Source organism: Oncorhynchus mykiss, chromosome 31 (genome assembly GCF_013265735.2).
Source record: "Oncorhynchus mykiss isolate Arlee chromosome 31, USDA_OmykA_1.1, whole genome shotgun sequence".
NCBI lineage: Eukaryota > Metazoa > Chordata > Actinopteri > Salmoniformes > Salmonidae > Oncorhynchus > Oncorhynchus mykiss.
Genome location: NC_050571.1, coordinates 42,398,441 through 42,416,250, shown reverse-complemented (window position 1 = coordinate 42,416,250; position 17,810 = coordinate 42,398,441). Strand labels below are relative to the sequence as shown.

General features: G+C 43.6%; 1 protein-coding gene across 7 annotated transcripts in view; it reads left to right on the top strand.

Moving 5' to 3' along the window:
• Window positions 1–17,810, top strand: part of LOC110505192 (protein diaphanous homolog 2) — a 648,044-nt gene that overhangs the window by 571,697 nt on the left and 58,537 nt on the right. For 6 of the 7 annotated variants that reach the window (XM_021584239.2, XM_021584242.2, XM_036969763.1 and 3 more), the window contains 2 exons: window positions 14,735–14,833; window positions 16,379–16,429. In XM_021584239.2, the coding sequence (XP_021439914.2) occupies window positions 14,735–14,833; window positions 16,379–16,429 (150 nt within the window). The remainder of the gene's footprint in view (window positions 1–14,734; window positions 14,834–16,378; window positions 16,430–17,810) is intronic. The other variant, XM_021584240.2, reaches the window with a different exon arrangement.

The following is a 17,810-nucleotide window of genomic DNA, read 5'->3' as shown; positions in this document are numbered from 1 at the left end:
TTTCCTAATGAGGAGAAATGAAACTGAGGCTGAATCTGGAAGTTCAGCCCCCCTTCAAAACTAGGCTCCCCTATCCCAGAATATATGTATCTCTGGTTACAATGCTTGCTTCAATATAATACATTTATAACAAATGTACACTATCATCACCTTCGGTGTATCCAAATATCTTTTCACAGCCAGCTGGGACAAAACGTATGTCCAATATTTTCCTGGAATGACATACAGGTAACAACCAAAATAAAGGAAACACCAACATATAGTGTCTTAATAGGATGTTGGGCTAACCTGAGCCGCCAGAACAGCTTCAATGCTCCTAGATTCGACAAGTGTCTGGAACGTTATTGGAGGGATGCACTATTTTTTTTTATGAGAAATTCCGTAATTTAGTGTTTTGTTGGTGGTGATGGAAAACGCCGTCTCATGCTCTGCTCCAGAATCTCCCGTAAGTGTTCAGTCGGGTTGAGATCTAGTGAATGAGACACACACACATACCCTATGCTCTTTTGAGACCCCTCTTTCAAAGACAATGAGATATCTTATTCTAGCCATGGTAGCCAGAATATTGGGAAACTGGGCATTTTTATACATGACCCTAAGCATAATATAATGTTAATGGCTTAATTAACTGAACAACAGCTGTGTGCATGCACCTGCTTTCAATAGATGTTGTATTCCTCATTTACTCAAGTGTTTCCTTTATTTTGTTAGTTACCTGTGCATTTAAATGTGACTTTTTTACGGTTTCATGCATTAATTCATTCCAACGTGTGAGGTCTGTTTGATGGATCATACTATGGTGTTTAATGCAATTTCAAGGGGCTATTTTGGTAAAGAGATAGATTTTAAGTCATTTAGCAAATTGATAACTAATCCGCTTCACATGCAAATGATTAACAATGAAATGCATATTTAATGAGAATTTAATTCATTTAGCTTTAAGAGGATGGCGTTGGGTGGTGGTGGTCGGGTGGGTGGGGGGGAGGGGCTGATGGACAAATGCTTTTAGGAAATGGCACACAAAAAAGTCCCCTCCATTGCCCAGGAGTGAAACTTGAGAATGTACTCTTTTCAGTCAGCAAGTACTTGCTTGAACGCCTGTTATTGATGCCCTTGACAAGGGTCGGGCTAAATCAGTTTTCGTTGTGAAGTTTTGGAAATACTAATATGGGAAATTGCTTATGAAATCATTACGTACTTCTCTCCATTTGTTTTAATTTCCCCTAAGTGGATTACCATATTCTCTTGGACTGACCAGATGTTCAGTATTAACCCAAATTGCTTTACCTCGGCTACAAGTGAACAGGCGAGCCAACGCTGCTGTAAAATACCGCCTAAATCCACCCTAATCCTTCCGTCTCTAATGAGATATTTCATCCCAACAGGGTATTTATTATGCTTGCAGATATGAAACAATGTCACAGAGAGTGTGTCGACAGCCGGGAGAGGGAGGGAGGGATAACTATAGGAAAGACTGGATTTGACATTCTAATGGGGGAAAACATCCTTAGTTTACAAGTTGACGTCATTGATGTTTCAGCCATCAGACGGAGTAGGGGGGTGGACAAGTGGGCACTGGTGTGCCACCCATGACCGGCTGGCATCAGACAGGGTCAGTGCCCAGGTCTCAGTCAGTGTCGCTGCCCGCACGTGGACAGCGTCCCTACAGTCAAATCCACTTAGGTCTGAATGGGGCCTGAAAGCAAGTATTACGCTGATTTGAGCACAATGTGACATGGCATAGGGGACACATTGGAACAATTCAACAACAAGTTAAAAGTCCTTTGAACATTTCTTATAGTAATAATCCAGGTAAGTTAGAACAACACGGTAAATACAAAGTCAAGTGTATTTAAAATGCATTTCACATGAATCACAACACACTCTATCATTAAAAATGATTCATTAAAATAATTACTAAGTTCATTTGATGTTTTCGTTCACCTGTTTGGTTTGGTTTGGTTTTTTAGAGCCTGTATAGTATTATGACAAGGGGCATAAGGGGCTTTATTGTTGGTAAATAGATAAACAGTACATCATTTTGAAGACGTATGAGGTGAATTATTGAATTTAAGATTCTGAGCTGAAAAGCTGTCGTTGCAACTTGCTACGATAACAATGGCTGTGCATTGTGTCCTGTATTACATAGACCCATTTGTGCCTAGCTTCCTAACGCACAGTAATTGTTAACCCGTTTACCTGTTGTAATACTTGTATTCTTTATGGAATATTTGTAAATTACAAAACCAATAGTTCCCAAACTATTCCAGCAATCTTATAAAGTACTCATATAGTTGGAGGCTCACAGATGCTTTTTTCCTAATTCACTTTTACCTGCATGTGATCATTCTTCACAGTGCGAATTAAAATCTGCAGATCCACTCCAATCCATTTTTCCAGCAGCTTGCAGGCACTGACAGAATTCAGTTTCATACAATTCTCTGCTATGGGGGAATATTATCAACAATCGAGACGGGGGCTTTGGCCTTTAGCTAAGTTGGTGTAGGCTATTCACTGACATCAATGTTTACTGTGTGAAAACTCAAGTTATGTCGAATCAAACCACTCTGATTCAGAGTTCAAAATAAGATGAACGACTGCTCGCCTTGAAATAAAAGCACACCATTTCATTAAAATTGCTCTGAGACGATTACTAAAAACAAGCCAGCAACCTTCCTAATCTCTCTAACTGGTGCGGACACAACCTTAACATATTGTCATGGACTAAATAAGTGTGAAAATAAGGAGGTCTTTTCACAGGTTATCCATAAAGCCGATTATATAATTAGCTTTTCATTTGTCTTGCGCCTTTTATTATTAAAAGGCACTCTTCAAGAGTGACTGAGTGCAACCGTTTAAAAAGCATCCATTTGGCTGATGATCTACTACTCTTGCCCAGTTCACCAGGCCTATTAGAATAAGGTTGGCATGCCTTATGGCTTTCAGAGAGAGAACAACATTGACAATGATGGCCTCTAACACCTATTCATGTATTCTCCCTGTCGGCTTTGCAACTTGAAGAGACTACATATCTCCTTGAAAAACGAAGGGAAAAAAACTAGTGGGTGTCACGCTTTTCACACAAAGTACACGCTACAGCAAGCGGGTATTACAATAGAAGGGTATGGAAAAGACAGCAAAGAACCACCAGTGGCTTTGGTAGGCATTTTTATCAATGTATAGATCCTGTTTATCCACATTTTACAATACAGTAGTATACCTCAACCATGTCAATCTCAATCTCTATACCTAGCTAACAAGGTCAGGCTTGTGGCATCTTAAATGCAGATTGTGCATATATGCCGATCTCCATCAGAAATGTGTGCGCAATGCATGCCAGTCTCGGGGGAGCCTGAGATGTTTTTGCCGTTGCCTGGGGCCGACGGTAACTGGGGTGACAGGGGCAGTATGAAGGGGACGGAGATTGATGGTGGTGTTTGACAGTGACAGCCAGCACACGTATGGGCCGGAGAGAGCGTGCCTGTGTGTGTGGGGGAGGTGTGTGTGTGCGCCTGTGCGTGTGTGCGTGCGTGTGCGTGTGTGTTTACCTGTGTGGGGACTTTGTCAGGCAGGTGATTATAGAGAGGCGATGACAGGAGGCTGACGCTGAGAAAAGGTTGTGTCCTCGTGGTCGCACAATGTCCCCATAATGTTCTTCTCTGTATAAAAGGGCAGGGGACAACATTGTCACAGGATGATCTTAGAGATATAGTATATATTACAGCTGGAAGATGAGACCTATGGGGAAAAGGAGTGTTTTTGCAGAGACTGTGGTTTTGCTCCAATAAAATTCCACTCAGAATTGCGTACCCAATGCATTGACTCACACTACTGTAAGCAGTAGGCTAGTGTGCATATTGGAACAGACATCATAGTATTCCTTTAGCTTAGCTTTTAAATTAGTCTAGTATTAGTGGGATAATATTGATCTTCATGTTTGATACAGACGCTGGTGAGTAAGGACAGATTCATCGACATGATTAGGATGTTTGGTGTCGTGCCCTGACATTCCCGCTTCTGCATGTTTATTCCATGAGCTAATTTTCTTTTCAGTTTATCTTGATGGCTTGTGTGTCTGTGTGTGTGTGCATGTCTCGGTGGTGTGTGTACGTGTGTTATTCCTCATTGGCGACGTGTGTAGAAAGGATCCTCGAACACCACATCTGCATACGACGGCCACTGCTGACCTGTCACTTTTGCACGTGTTATTTACGCCGGCTGTCAGCATGGCAGCATCCTCTTTTAAATAATGCTACGTTACATTTCAATGCCGCAGGGATCCGGGGCATAGGCGCTGGTAGGAAGCAAACCAAATGAGCGCTCGGGAAAATTCCTCCTGCACGTGGTGGACGGCATTGACTGCATCCCAAATGGCAGCCTATTCCCCCATAGGGCTCTGGTAAAAAATTGTGCTGTATATGGAGTAGGGGAGTAGAGTTCCATTTAGGTTGTAGCCATTGTGAATTTGAGATTTTTGTCATTACCTTGGAAGGTGCAACAAGGGCATTGGGCTTCATCGGGTTTATCTGCTGTAGTCCATCAACTCTAATAAATAACGCCATATTAGATTGCGTTCGTATCATCTTGGAGGATCTGACTGTGCCCCAAGGCACTGATGCACTGTGTGTGTGTTTGTGTGTGTGTGTGTGTGTGTGTGTGTGTGTGTGTGTGTGTGTGTGTGTGTGTGTGTGAGACTGTTTCTGTGTCCCAAATGGCACCCTATTCTCTATATAGGGAATAGAGTGTAATTGGGATGCACACCATCTGTCTGTATTTCTGTCTTTTAAGGTGATACAATAAGCCAGTCCCTTGTCCAGCGTTTCCCAAACTCTGGACCCCAGGGCTTCGTGTTAATTTTTTTTGTTGCCTTAACACCACATAACTGATTCAAATGATGAACGCTTGATGATTATTTGAATCAGTTGAGTAATGCTAGGGCAAAAATCTAAAGGTGCACCCCTTAGGGTCCCGAGGACTGAGTTTGGGAAACTCTGCGCTTGTCCATTTCCTACCCAGACATTGTTTTCGATGCATTTTTATCAAAATAATTTTTCGGACAATGTGCCATCCACGTTGTGAAGATCTTGGAAACCCTTCGATTATCCAACGATCATTATTTCATCTGCAATTATTGTTACCCCAGGAAACAATTATTGTTTCCCCAGTTTTTTATGTCGGCGTCTGTTGTATCAAATAGTATTTTTACATAAAAAATAAAATAAAAAGTGGTCTATGTGTGGAGAGAGAGGCCTAACTAGGAGTGGTACTTGAAGTGTCTAACCACTTTAAATCTGTTTGACATCATTTGGTCTGCTTTTCCCTCAGGTCAGGAAGGCAGATCTAAATGAGAAGATACAATACATCTGTGTGTGTGTCTATGATTCCTCATTGGTGACATTTTCCCTCCAATCCTCCTTCCTTGCCTAAACGTATGAAGCCGCCTCCCTTAGGAAGAAAAAAAGGTTCAATTTCATTAAGTTGAATCTCATTCAATCCTTACATTTCCTCATGCAGTCATGGGTGGTCTGCCCGACGTCTCCCAGATCAATTCAAGAGACTTCACGATCTGGACGTCTGGAGTCACTTTACAGTCAATCAAACATAATTATACTCACTACAAAGCCCATCCAAATTGCATTGTCAAATCTGTTTACTCGCCACCAAGACGGCTGGCTGCAAAAAAACGGGATTGGGAGTCGGAGAAGATGATACCTCATCTGGGCGAAATGGAAGGCAGAGAATGTTAAGTGTGCCACTTTGAGAGAGACTGAGGACAGGGAGATGTGTTCTGGATGGATGGCAGACTGGTATGGAAGTTGTACAGATTTAATTTGTATGATTGAGAGTCACCCTGTCTCGCAAACTCCCCTAGACCACTGGACCTCTTAGCACTGCTCACACTGTCGTCCTCGTCTACTGTGAGCTAGTGGATGCAGGAACTATAATGGTATAATATGCCCTAGCCTTTTGCGGACCCTAAGTGAGATTTGGTTGGCCAACTCTTAATGACGAAGAGACATTTCCTGCAATCCTACACATTTTGCAATCAGGTGTAGAGAAAATGTTGCGGTTTTAAAACAAGTCTTAATTGGCTCATTCATTAATTGGCTTCCAATTGGCTCATTCATCTCCTCTCCTCTGTAACTATTACCATACTATACTATGGTAAAATAAATCAAATACATTTTCTGCAATTCAAAACAATCCATGGGCTGGAGCAAAAAATTAGCAATTTCATGCAATTATTCTAATTTTGTAATGGGGCAAAGAGAAAAAATTTGCAGTTTTATAGCAAATGCCACTCAATTCTACCCATTTTGCCATGGGGAAGGTGGAGCGACATCTTTGCTGTTTGAACGCTAATTTTCTGCAATTCTACACATTTGCCATCACTCATATTCGAGTGAGAATGACTAACAAAATCAATGGGTGACCCCTGGATGTCAGGGCCCCTGGGCACGTGCCGTGCGTGCCTGGTCGGTATTCATGATTACTACAAGTTTAGATAGCTGGCTAGACTAACTACCGATCCATAAAAAAAATGTTGACATGGCTAATTGAATGAATGTCATTGACTTACATAAGAGAAAAACTGCTGAGGCAATCAAATTTCCAAATTGCACCTGGTGTAAGACTGAGTAAGACTGAGTTCCTAAAAAAATAAAAGAATAATACCAAAAAAATGAAGTTGATTATGCCAGTGCTTATAATATGGTCATATAGCGTTCATCTTTATTCAAAGCAGCTTACTGAACAGAACTGCTGACATTGGCAGAGACACATATATCCAGTTAAAGTTGCCTATGCAGGAATATAACCCACAGCCCTGGTTTGGCCAGCATAATACTCTAACCCACTGATCCATTAGGACTACTCAACTACTGTATGTAGCCCTTGCCTCTGTACGGCCTTACTTGGCTCAGTGACATGGTGACTCCATGTGGTCCTCCTAAAGTGTGTCAACTCTACCTCTGTCAATTAGCCAGTCAGGCTGGCTGCCTTGTCTAGGCTGGAGCTACCCCTGTGGACTAGCATGCTGGGTCATGTTCATTAGGCACCAAACAGAAAAACAGACTGAAACAGGCAGGCACCAGCTGGCCTTGCCCAAAAGGAAATGCAAAAATGTTTTAAAACATTTTCTATATTTTTCCCTATAGAATATTACTCCATGTAAAGAGAGTTAGAGGTGGTAGTAGTAGTAGAAGTAGTAGTGGTGCTGTCTCCTTTGTTACATGTAGCTTTACTCTTTCTCTCCCACCCCAGCCTCACATGTGGCCTCGCTGCTGCTACCGCCTACTAATCCAGATGGAGAGGGTTTACTTTTGTTTTTGTTTATTCACTTATTCATGCATCCAGCTATTCAGGGCATCACTGGGGCTTTCGTCTCCATGCCACAAACGCAAATCGCCACGGTGGCTAATCCACTTTCATCTCTTTCTCTCGCCACCACTGTCTCTTTCTCATCCTTCTCTCACTGGTTCTGTGGGCCAAAACAGAGTGATGGGAGCGAACGGGGTCTTACTTTCATCTTTGTAGCACACCACCCTCTTCATCTTGTGTCAAAACCAGTAGAGACCTCACTGGGGCCCTCATCCTCATTTTGTGCCTCCCTGGTCTTTGTCCTGACCCACTCCACTCCACCCTCCCCTACCCTCCTCCCCGGGCGCCCGACCCTTTGGCGCCATCCTGGGGCTTGCCAGCCTTGCACTCCTATTCCCATCGGAACAGGGGGGATGTAGGAGCATCCATAATTCTATTACGGAGGACATGAGTGGGTTTGCACATCAAGCTGTTACAGTCAAACAGTCAAGAATAATCTGCTTGTGTATCCATCTTCCTCATTAGGCAGAAGAGCCCCCCCACCACCCCTCCACTGGAGAGGGTCCTATATTTTCTGCTCAAACGTAGTACAAAAAGACACAGAACAGGAAGCTAAAATGTAATCTTCCCCAGGATACTTCACCTGACTATCCCACGAAAAGAAATAGAAGAGGGAGCACTCAGATGTCTGCTATGGTCTTATTTGAGGGATAAACAAACCTTTCAGCTTACGTTTCGGTGTTGCTCAGTTTGGCTCTATAGCGTGAATCAGTCATCTGTGTATGTGTGGTTGAAAGCTAGGCGAGAGGAGAGAGAGGGGTGTGGCTTGTGTCTGTCCTCCCAGCCCTCCCTCCATGGCAGTGATGTCTGACTGTTTGGCTCTATCTGGCTGGCTGACTGGGGGGGGGGGGGGGAGAAAGAGAGAGAGGCACCGCCTGTACACCTGGCCATACACCTGGCCATAGTGCAAGCTTCCCTCCCTCCACACAAAAGCTTTGTTCACAGCTAATGCACCAGGTTAATTGCACAGATGACTCTGCAGCCCTTCAGATGAGCTAAAATGTGTTTAAAAACAATTCCCGGGAAGAAAAGAAAACTTCTTCTACTTCTTGTTTTCCATCAAGAGAGAGAAAGGGGAGAGAGAGGAAAAGAAAGTGGGAGAAAAGCAAGGGAGAGTGCGAATGAGAGAGATAGAGAGAGAGTGAATGGCAAGGGTGATAGGGAGCGCATCTCCAGTAGGAGCAGCATCATTCTCCCTTCAGAGTGGTCTCAGCACATCAAGCACAGGGCTGCAAGCACTTATTAGAGCTCATTACAGTGCAAATGAGAGTAGGGGATCTGTCACTGGGAAAGCTGGAGCAGGGGAGGCTGGAGACGGCAGCGACACAGATACAGACACGCACGCACACAATACACACACAGGTAATACACAAACACTGACAGAGAGACAGACGAACAGAGGCAAATCATAAATACACACACACACACAAATACTGTCAGAGACACACAAGCAATACATAAACACGCAAACAGAGACAGACACACAGACGACGCAAAAAAACCACACAATGCACGTTTTCCTACTGATGTAGTTCCCTTATTTGTCTTTACACACTCTTATCGGTTTAACTAGGAGATTACCGGTGTGTTCGCTAACACCACGCTGTTGCTGGTAATGATGACATAAACACTAACCTAATGTTATTATCCTCATATTACTGTATGACATATAATTATTATTGATACATGTTGAATTAGAATTAGTGATGTTTGCCGCTGCAACAGCTACCAATATAAATCGTGTTATTTATTGCAGAATATGGGCCCTGGTTCAAAAGTAGTGCACTAAATAGGGAATAGGGTGCCATTTCGCACCCTATTTGTATTATGTACCGCGACTCAGACCAGACAGAAACTCTCTGCTTTAATTCTGCTTGTTTTTGTCAGTTTTGGTCCCTTCCCTCCAGAGCTGTCGGCGACTGTATGCGAGCCATCAGAAATGTAGTTCTCCATCGATCCCTCTGTATTTCTTCCCCCCCAACATGGAGGGAGATGACAGATAGCAAATTGAATTTATGAACAGCCTGTGTTGACACTGCTGCATAATGATAAGAATGCCATCCCTTTGGTGCTTAAGAAGGAAAGCATGGCGACGAATACAGATTGAAACCAAAGTGCGTCCGTTTCTCTTCGGAGGATGGGAAGAGGATGAAAGTCTGCTTCTCAATAGGCACCATATTCCTTAAGTGGTGTTATAATTATTATTTAATTTTTTACCAAAGGTGGTGGTTTACCATAGGTGGGGAATATGTTGCCATTTGGGATTCAGAGGAAGTTAACAGATCTGCATTTTATTTTTGTCTTGCATCCACATACAAATTATTGTATTTATGTTACCTGAAGATGTGTTTTGGTACACAGTAAAATCTTATATTTGTATTTAATAGAAGTATACTGACAGTAAATTAAGTAGTATAGAGCTACACTGTGGAGGTTTTTGATGATGTGTTACAGTGCCTTGCAAAAGTATTCATCCCCCTTGGCGCTTTTCCTATTTTGTTGCATTACAACCTGTAATTTAAATGGATTTTTATTTGGATTTCATGTAATGGACATACACAAAATAGTCCAAATTGGTGAAGTGAAATGAAAAAAAGTAATTTCTTTCAAGAAAATTCTAAATAAAAAAAACTGAGAAGTGTTGCGTGCATATGTATTCACCCCCTTTGCTATGAAGCCCCTAAATAAGATCTAGTGCAACCAATTACCTTCAGAAGTCACATAATAAGTTGAATAAAGTCCACCTGTGTGGAATATAAGTGTCACATGATCTCAGTATATCTACACCTGTTCTGAAAGGCCACAGAGTCTGCAACACCACTAAGCAAGCGGCACCATGAAGACCAAGGAGCTCTCCAAACAGGTCAGGGACAAAGTTGTGGAGAAGTACAGATTAGGGTTGGGTTATCAAAAAATATCAGAAACTTTGAACATCCTACGGAACCATTAAATCCGTTATTAAAAAATTGAAAGACTATGGGACCACAACAAACCTGCCAAGAGAGTGCCGCCCAACAAAACTCACAGACCAGGCAAGGAGGGCAGTAATCAGAGAGGCAACAAAGAGACAAAAGATAACCCTGAAGAATCTGCAAAGCTCCAGAGCGGAGTTTGGAGTATCTGTCCATAGGACCACTTTAAGCCGTACACTCCACAGAGCTGGGCTTTACAGAAGAGTGGCCAACAAAAAGCCATTGCTTAAAGAACAAAATAAGCAAACACGTTTGGTGTTCGCCAAAAGGTATGTGGGAGACTCCCAAAACACATGGAAGAAGGTACTCTGGTCAGATGTAGCTTTTTGGCCATCAAGGAAAACGCTATGTCTGGCGCAAACCCAACACCTCACATCACCCCAAGAACACTGTTTTTCATCAGCAGGGACTGGAAACTGGTCAGAATTGAAGGATGCAGGGAAATACAGGGAAATTCTTGAGGGAAACCTGTTTCAGTCTTCCAGAGATTTGAGACTGGGACGGAGGTTTACCTTCCAGCAGGACAATGACCCGAAGCATACTGCTAAAGCTACACTCGAGTGGTTTAAGGGGAAACATTTAAATGTATTGCAGTGGCGTAGTCAAAGCCCAGACCTCAATCCAATTGAGAATCTGTGGTATGACGTAAAGATTGCTGTACACCAGCAGAACCCATCCAACTTGAAGGAGCTGGAGCAGCTTTGCCTTGAAGAATGGGAAAAAATCCCAGTGGCTGGATGTGCTAAGCATATAGAGACATACCCCAAGAGACTTGCAGCTGCAATTGCTGCAAAAGGTGGTTCTACAAAGTATTGACTTTGGGGGTGTGTGAATATTTTTTATTTTTCTCATAATAAAAAATATTTAATTATTTTGCAAGCCACTGTAGCTATTAGAGGGGTCTGTCTGGCTCTCTAGTTCATCCTCTGAACTGGCCCAGAGCAGCCACCGCTATAGGTCACACTGCATGGCTGACACCAGTCTGTGCTGGAGCGCACACACACACATAGCATGCACATATGCACACCACGCAAGCACACACACACCCAACATAGGCACAAAGACACATGCACACTAACACACACACAGTTGTGTGAATAGAATTGTCCACTGTGTAAACACCAGAACGCCCTCTCCCTCTACACAGGCAGCGTTTTAACAACCGCCTTACATCACTCCAATGGGAGACTCTCCCCTGATCAAGACACATAAGGTAGATGGAACTATTAAACAGTGCATTAGACCCAGGGCCTGTCACGTCACGTCTCCCCTGTCTCCAACTGAATGGCTTCGGACGGGGTGGGGGGAATCCCTAAAGCACAGAGTGTATGTCCCAAACGGCACCCTATTGCCTATATAATTAATTTATTTTGATTATAGCCATATATGCCCTTTTTAAGTAGTGCACTAAAAGTAGTGCACTATGTAAGGAATAGGTTGCCATTTAAGACATAACCAGAGTCACTTCAGCGGCTAATGCAGGCAGAGGACGGCTGTGGATGAAAGCCTCCACTGATGACCATTGAAACATATTATTTCTGTGGCTTACGCAGGGGAGCTAAGTGCTCTTTACCAAGATTTAGTGTGGAGCCGGTCAATACTGGGCCGCTCCATCATTGTTCCGTCGATGACACCGGGTCTGCCTTTGGAAAACATTCCAACCGCCAAACGGCTTAGTACATCCATGGCCCCACTGTGCTACCACAGGAGGGGAAGAGGAGAGGGAGTTTTGGGATAGGCCACTGTCTCTGTCTCTACACGTATTAGCACAGTGTGTGCAGTGCATTGCCATGCGTACAGCATGGTACACCACATGGCTCAGATGGAAGGATTCAGAGAAGACGAAGCATTTGGTCCTATATCTGGGTCATCTATCTTTACCCCCATACTAATGAGTCAGTGGGCCCTCTGTTCATCATTGTGGTCCAGAACAGACACTATTTTAAATTGGGATCATTAAGGTTACTATGCCATCCATCGTTTGCATACATGGCTGAACTAACTTGTGGGTAATGTTTACGGCGAGAAAGGCCGGGGCTTCTTATTTCGCTTCTGGGCATCATGGCAGAGAAGAAACGTTTGTGCCAGCCAGAGTCTGAGGATGGACTTTCAGCAGCACTTTCAGTGAGCGTTGATCAATCTTTTGTTTTTCCATTGCGGCGTGGCGTTGTCGGGCAAATTTAATTTAGGAATCGAAGAAGTTGACACTGGGACATAATTAATTTGAGGAAATGCCACATATTCCACTATTACCATAGAGAAGCTAGACGCACAGTATTATTTTTGTTGCCTTATCCAAGCAACACAACCTCCCAATGATAAATGATTTACAGAAAAAAAGATGTACCCAAGAATAGAAACGCATCTTATGTTAATTAGCCACAAACGCTTTATTTGCGCTAATTTATTTTCTTGATTTGCTCGTCTCATTCCCTCTTCCTAAGGCCCTTCCCAAGGGCTACTTTGAAAACCAAAGTGTATGATCTCTCTTTCTATGTGCTTTGTTTAAAAGCCACCTAGATTAAATCAAGCTTAATTAGACCATCTTGAAACAGAACAAAGCAAAGTCCAAGTAGCTAGTGCTTATCTTCAAATTGGCTCGGCTACACTTTGATAGCCTTGCTAATTGGTTTAAAGCGGGACATGCATTTCACCTGCTTTGCCCTGTATAAACAAGATTGCCAATCTGTATCTAACAGCTATGACACTGAGAACAGCACCGGCTCCCACTTTGTTCATGTTTTTCCGTATCTAGGCGAACCAGGACCTCGACATGAATGCAACGTGTTAAGTCCGGGCAGGTAAACATTTATCTACTGCACCTTGGCTCCTGGAAAACTTTTAGACAGCGCTTGCTTCAGTTTCATTCTTCTCAGAGACCTAGACATCACACAGGGCCCCTGACAACTTTGATCAATTTGTCCTAGTTCTCGCTTAACTGTAGCCCAATTCATCATTTGTAATGACCAAGGCTTGGGAGCTAGGCTGGGTAGACTGAGTTCAAGACGGAGGATCACAGACACAAAGAAGCAAAATGACTAAAATGGGAAACATGCTCCCCGGTGACCTTCCAGCGCTCCATTAACAATGTCCTATTGGACCCGACGTTCCACCACAGCCGGCCAGACCTCAGCTCTAATGCCGGAAGCTCATAGCTCAAAGATGAGGCCCTGGCTTCTGAGAATCTCTTAACATCCCCAACTGTGTCCAAACGCTTCCCCTCGACACACTAAATATAATGCTTCAACAGAAATTAAAGTAAAAAAACTCATGCATTTTGGATGATTTGAGAATGATGTCTAAATCCCCACAGCAAACTTCTCTTGATCTGACACATAGCCCACTTAGAAGACGACTGTTGTTTACCGTGTTCTTGTTCTCGCACCGCCTCTCTGATTTTGAGCTGTTAAAACCCAGGGCAAATATATTCTGCCGTTTTCTGAATTAGCGAGTCTCGTCGATTGCACGGCAGGGAATTACAGAAAAGCGAACCTTTATGCAGGAGGGTCTGTCTTGAGAATAAGTGATACCCCGCTCGCAGGAAATGTTCTTTCCAAAATGGGTTAAGATGGGCTAAAACCGAAGAAATCGACAAAACTCTTCCCAGCAATGTAGCACCTCATCAAGCCATTGTACCTGTCCTCCCTCCCTCCCCTCATCACTTCCTCTGTCCCTGGGTATCAGGTGCCACCTGGGCCCTGGGGATCTTGCCAAATGTAACAGTGAGCCCTCTCTCTGTCTCTGTGATGTATTTACTAGGGTTCACTATCACGTTTTAATTAGGGGATAACGAGGCCCCGGCTCTCTGACGGATTTGCTAACTTCACACATCATGATTAGTTTCCCTCTCCCCAACAATGTACAGTACCTGGCTGTGTGCGTGTGTGCGTGTATGTCCTATATCCCTGGGAGAAGATGGAAGGGGAGGAGAGATACAAGTAAAGTGTCACCATAGGGAAAGGAAGGAAGGGAAGGAGAGGGGAGGGTTGAGGACAGGGTAGACCACAGTGAAGTAGGCCTGTGTGTATAGCTGTAGGGCATCTGGAGGAGTAGGTCGTTGAGAGGACTAGTGGAGCGGGGCAAGGCACAGGGTCGTAAAACTCCTTCTGAGGCACTTGACTGCTCCGGGCCTCTGACATTTCATACTGTATGCAAGCATGTAAATACACTTGCAGGCACACACAAACACTTACACATTCAAATACATGCATTGTGGATCCAAAATGTGCATGGATACTGGCTCCCAATTACATATCCAAACCAAGAGAGAAGTCTGGCTTGACGAGTCGTACGTGTGTGTGTATTTTAGTGTATCTGTGATTTTTTTTTTCAGTGTGGGTGTATATCCTCTAACCATATGCTCTGTCTGTCCTGTTCTACAGAGGGAGGAGAGAATGAGACAGGTGTGATGGACAGCTTAATGGAAGCCCTGCAATCCGGAGCGGCCTTCCGCGACCGCCGAAAACGAACCCCGCGCAACGGTAAGGACCCCCCACCTCTGGCGAGGTTACTTCCTCCCTCGCTGGCGACCATCTGTGTCCTGCACGGACACAGAGTAACTGCCTTACCTCTTTAAACGTTATGTATAACCTGATTCCATCAACACACTCAGTCTCGTCCATTGTCCTTAATATGAAAGTCGGTATATGCCAAGGGCGGACACATGTCTGTACGCTCATGTGCTTCTCTGTGTGTGTGGGGTTGGGGCCTTCCCCAACACACACACTCACTACACACACGTGTGCTATCCCCGTGCACTTCATTACACATTCATCGTCACATTGTCATTCGTAAGGTGCAGATCACAATAGAAATGGGATGCGAGTGGGGGCTATGGGCTAGAAGTGAGTTAACGTAATCCTAATGTTAAGATATTCCATCCTGCCATGATGAATGGCCTGTATCCAGGGGGATGGTAAGGTGCCACCTGGTAGAGGTTCCGGGTTACATTGAAATGCAGGTGGAGAGACAGAGCCCTGTCTGTATTGGAGGAGCTGGAGGATCCACAGGTGCTGCGATATTCCTGGTGCACTACCTGCTCCATGCTAATCACTAAACTGTTATATCGGGTGTTTATTGGGCCTCATTAGGCTTCGGTTAACATAGCTTAGTATGAACAGAGTCGAGTGAGTATGCACAGAGGTTTTAGGGCCCTGGACCTTGGCACTGAATATGGTAGTAGCTCCCCCTTTCCCTCCGATAGGCTGTGTGTAATTTTCACCACATTGCTCACATCTATACAGTCCTCTCAAATCTATACAAGTGCCTTGGTGGTGTGGAGTTAATTATAAAAGGGCCTATAGTAAAAAGCCTATTTCAGACAAGCATATGTTGTCAAAGCTCTTATGGAGCACTCATTCAGTGTTATCCTAACAACCTCAACAACAAATAAACCAGCATATGCACTCCGTGACCAAAATAATTGTCCTAAATTAACTGTCACTATGTGAAATGACCTGTTCATTTCCCACATTGTCTCTCCTCTTGCTTATCTTGGCCAATCACATCTCCCTACTAGGTCCCATGTCAAGTTTGTCCAATAAGACCAGGTTAATGAAACAGGGTGTCACAACTCACACTCCTGAGTCCTACTCTTCTTAGCTTGGCCTGCATTTTGAGCTTGCTGGCAGCCAGGCAGCCATGTGGAGAAACACACACACACACACACAATGCACAAACACAAAGGATTGCACACACAGTATTGTATGCACATCCCCCCCCCCCACACACACACAAACGCACTCTTCTGATTCACCTGCCCTTCATCCACAATATCTCTCCTACTCTAACATAGTTCACCCAGACTGACAACACGGGAGATACACATGACATGATTCCAAACCAACCCAATCTATTTTCCTTCTCAAGTGTCTTTTTTCTGTGTGAATGAGGCAGTTTGTACTGTTTGTGCCAACACCAAAACTTTTCAGAGTGGATAATTGGTGTCTGATATATTTCTCTCTTTCTCTTCCCCCTCTCCTTGTCCTCCCTTTCTTTTTCTTCTGTTTATTTCGTCAATGTTGCAGGTGATCAAAATCCATCCAGTCCTGCCTCTCGGTGGCCAGGTGCTAACCATGGTAACACAACCAATCTGTGTGTCTGTAGTTTAACCCTGAACCTGCTTCTATGCTGCACTGTACTGCACCACCTCTACTCCTGGCTGTGTAACTCATATGGCTTCTTCTCTCTCCTACTGAACCAGAGCTGGTGCACTCTCTGACAGACTCCTACACTGATCCATAACTTGTCTGATTATTTCTGTGGCGACAGTCAATTAGGTTACATAGTATTATCTTGTTTCGGTCTGATATAGGCTTAGTTCTACACCCTCAATTCAGTGGTGATATCAACTTGACGTGGTTACAGACTGATTAGATTGATTTGAATGGTTTGATTAGGTTACATATAGAAGATTGATTATCTCAATAACAGGAATGAATATACAGTTGAAGTCAGAAGTTTTTCACAATTCCTGGCATTTAATCCCAGTCAAAAAAAAATCCCTGTTTTAGGTCAGTTAGGATCACAACTTTATTTTAAGATTGTGAAATGTCAGAATAATAGTAGAGAAAATGAATTATTTCATTTTTTAAAAATTTTTTTTATCACATTCCCAGTGGGTCAGAAGTTTACATACACTCAATGAGTATTTGGTAGCATTGCCTTTAAATTGTTTAATTTGGGTCAAACTTGTCATGTAGCCTTCCACAAGATTCAGTGAATTTTGGCCCATTCCTCCTGACAGAGCTGGTGTAACTGAGTCAGGTTTGTAGGGCTTTGTGATGGCCACTCCAATACCTTGACTTTGTTGTCCTTAATCCATTGTGCCACAACTTTGAAAGTATGTTTGGGGTCATTGCCCATTTGGAAGACACATTTGCGACCAAGCTTTAACTTCCTGACTGATGTCTTGAGATGTTGCTTCAATATATCCACATAATTGTCCCTTCTCATAATGCCATCTATTTTGGGCACCAGTCCCTCCTGCAGCAAAGCACCCCACAACATGATGCTGCCACCCCGTGCTTCATGGTTGGGATGGTGTTCTTCGGCTGGCAAGCCTCCCCCTTTTCCCTCCATACACAACGATGGTCATTACGGCCAAGCAGTTCTATTTTTGTTTCATCAGACCAGAGGACATTTCTCCAAAAAGTACGATCTTTGTCCCCATGTGCAGTTGCAAACCGTAGTCTGGCTTTTTTATGGTGGTTTTGGAGCAGTGTCTTCTTCCTTGCAGAGCGGCCTTTCAAGTTACATCGATTTAGGACTCGTTTTACTGTGTATCTATATACTTTTGTACCTGTTTCCTCCAGAATCTTCACAAGTCCTTCGCTGTTGTTCTCGGATTGATTTGCACTTTTCTCACCAAAGTACGTTCATTCTAGGAGACAAAACGCGTCTCCTTCCTGAGAGGTATGATGGCTACGTTGTCCCCATGGTGTTTACACTTGCGTACAA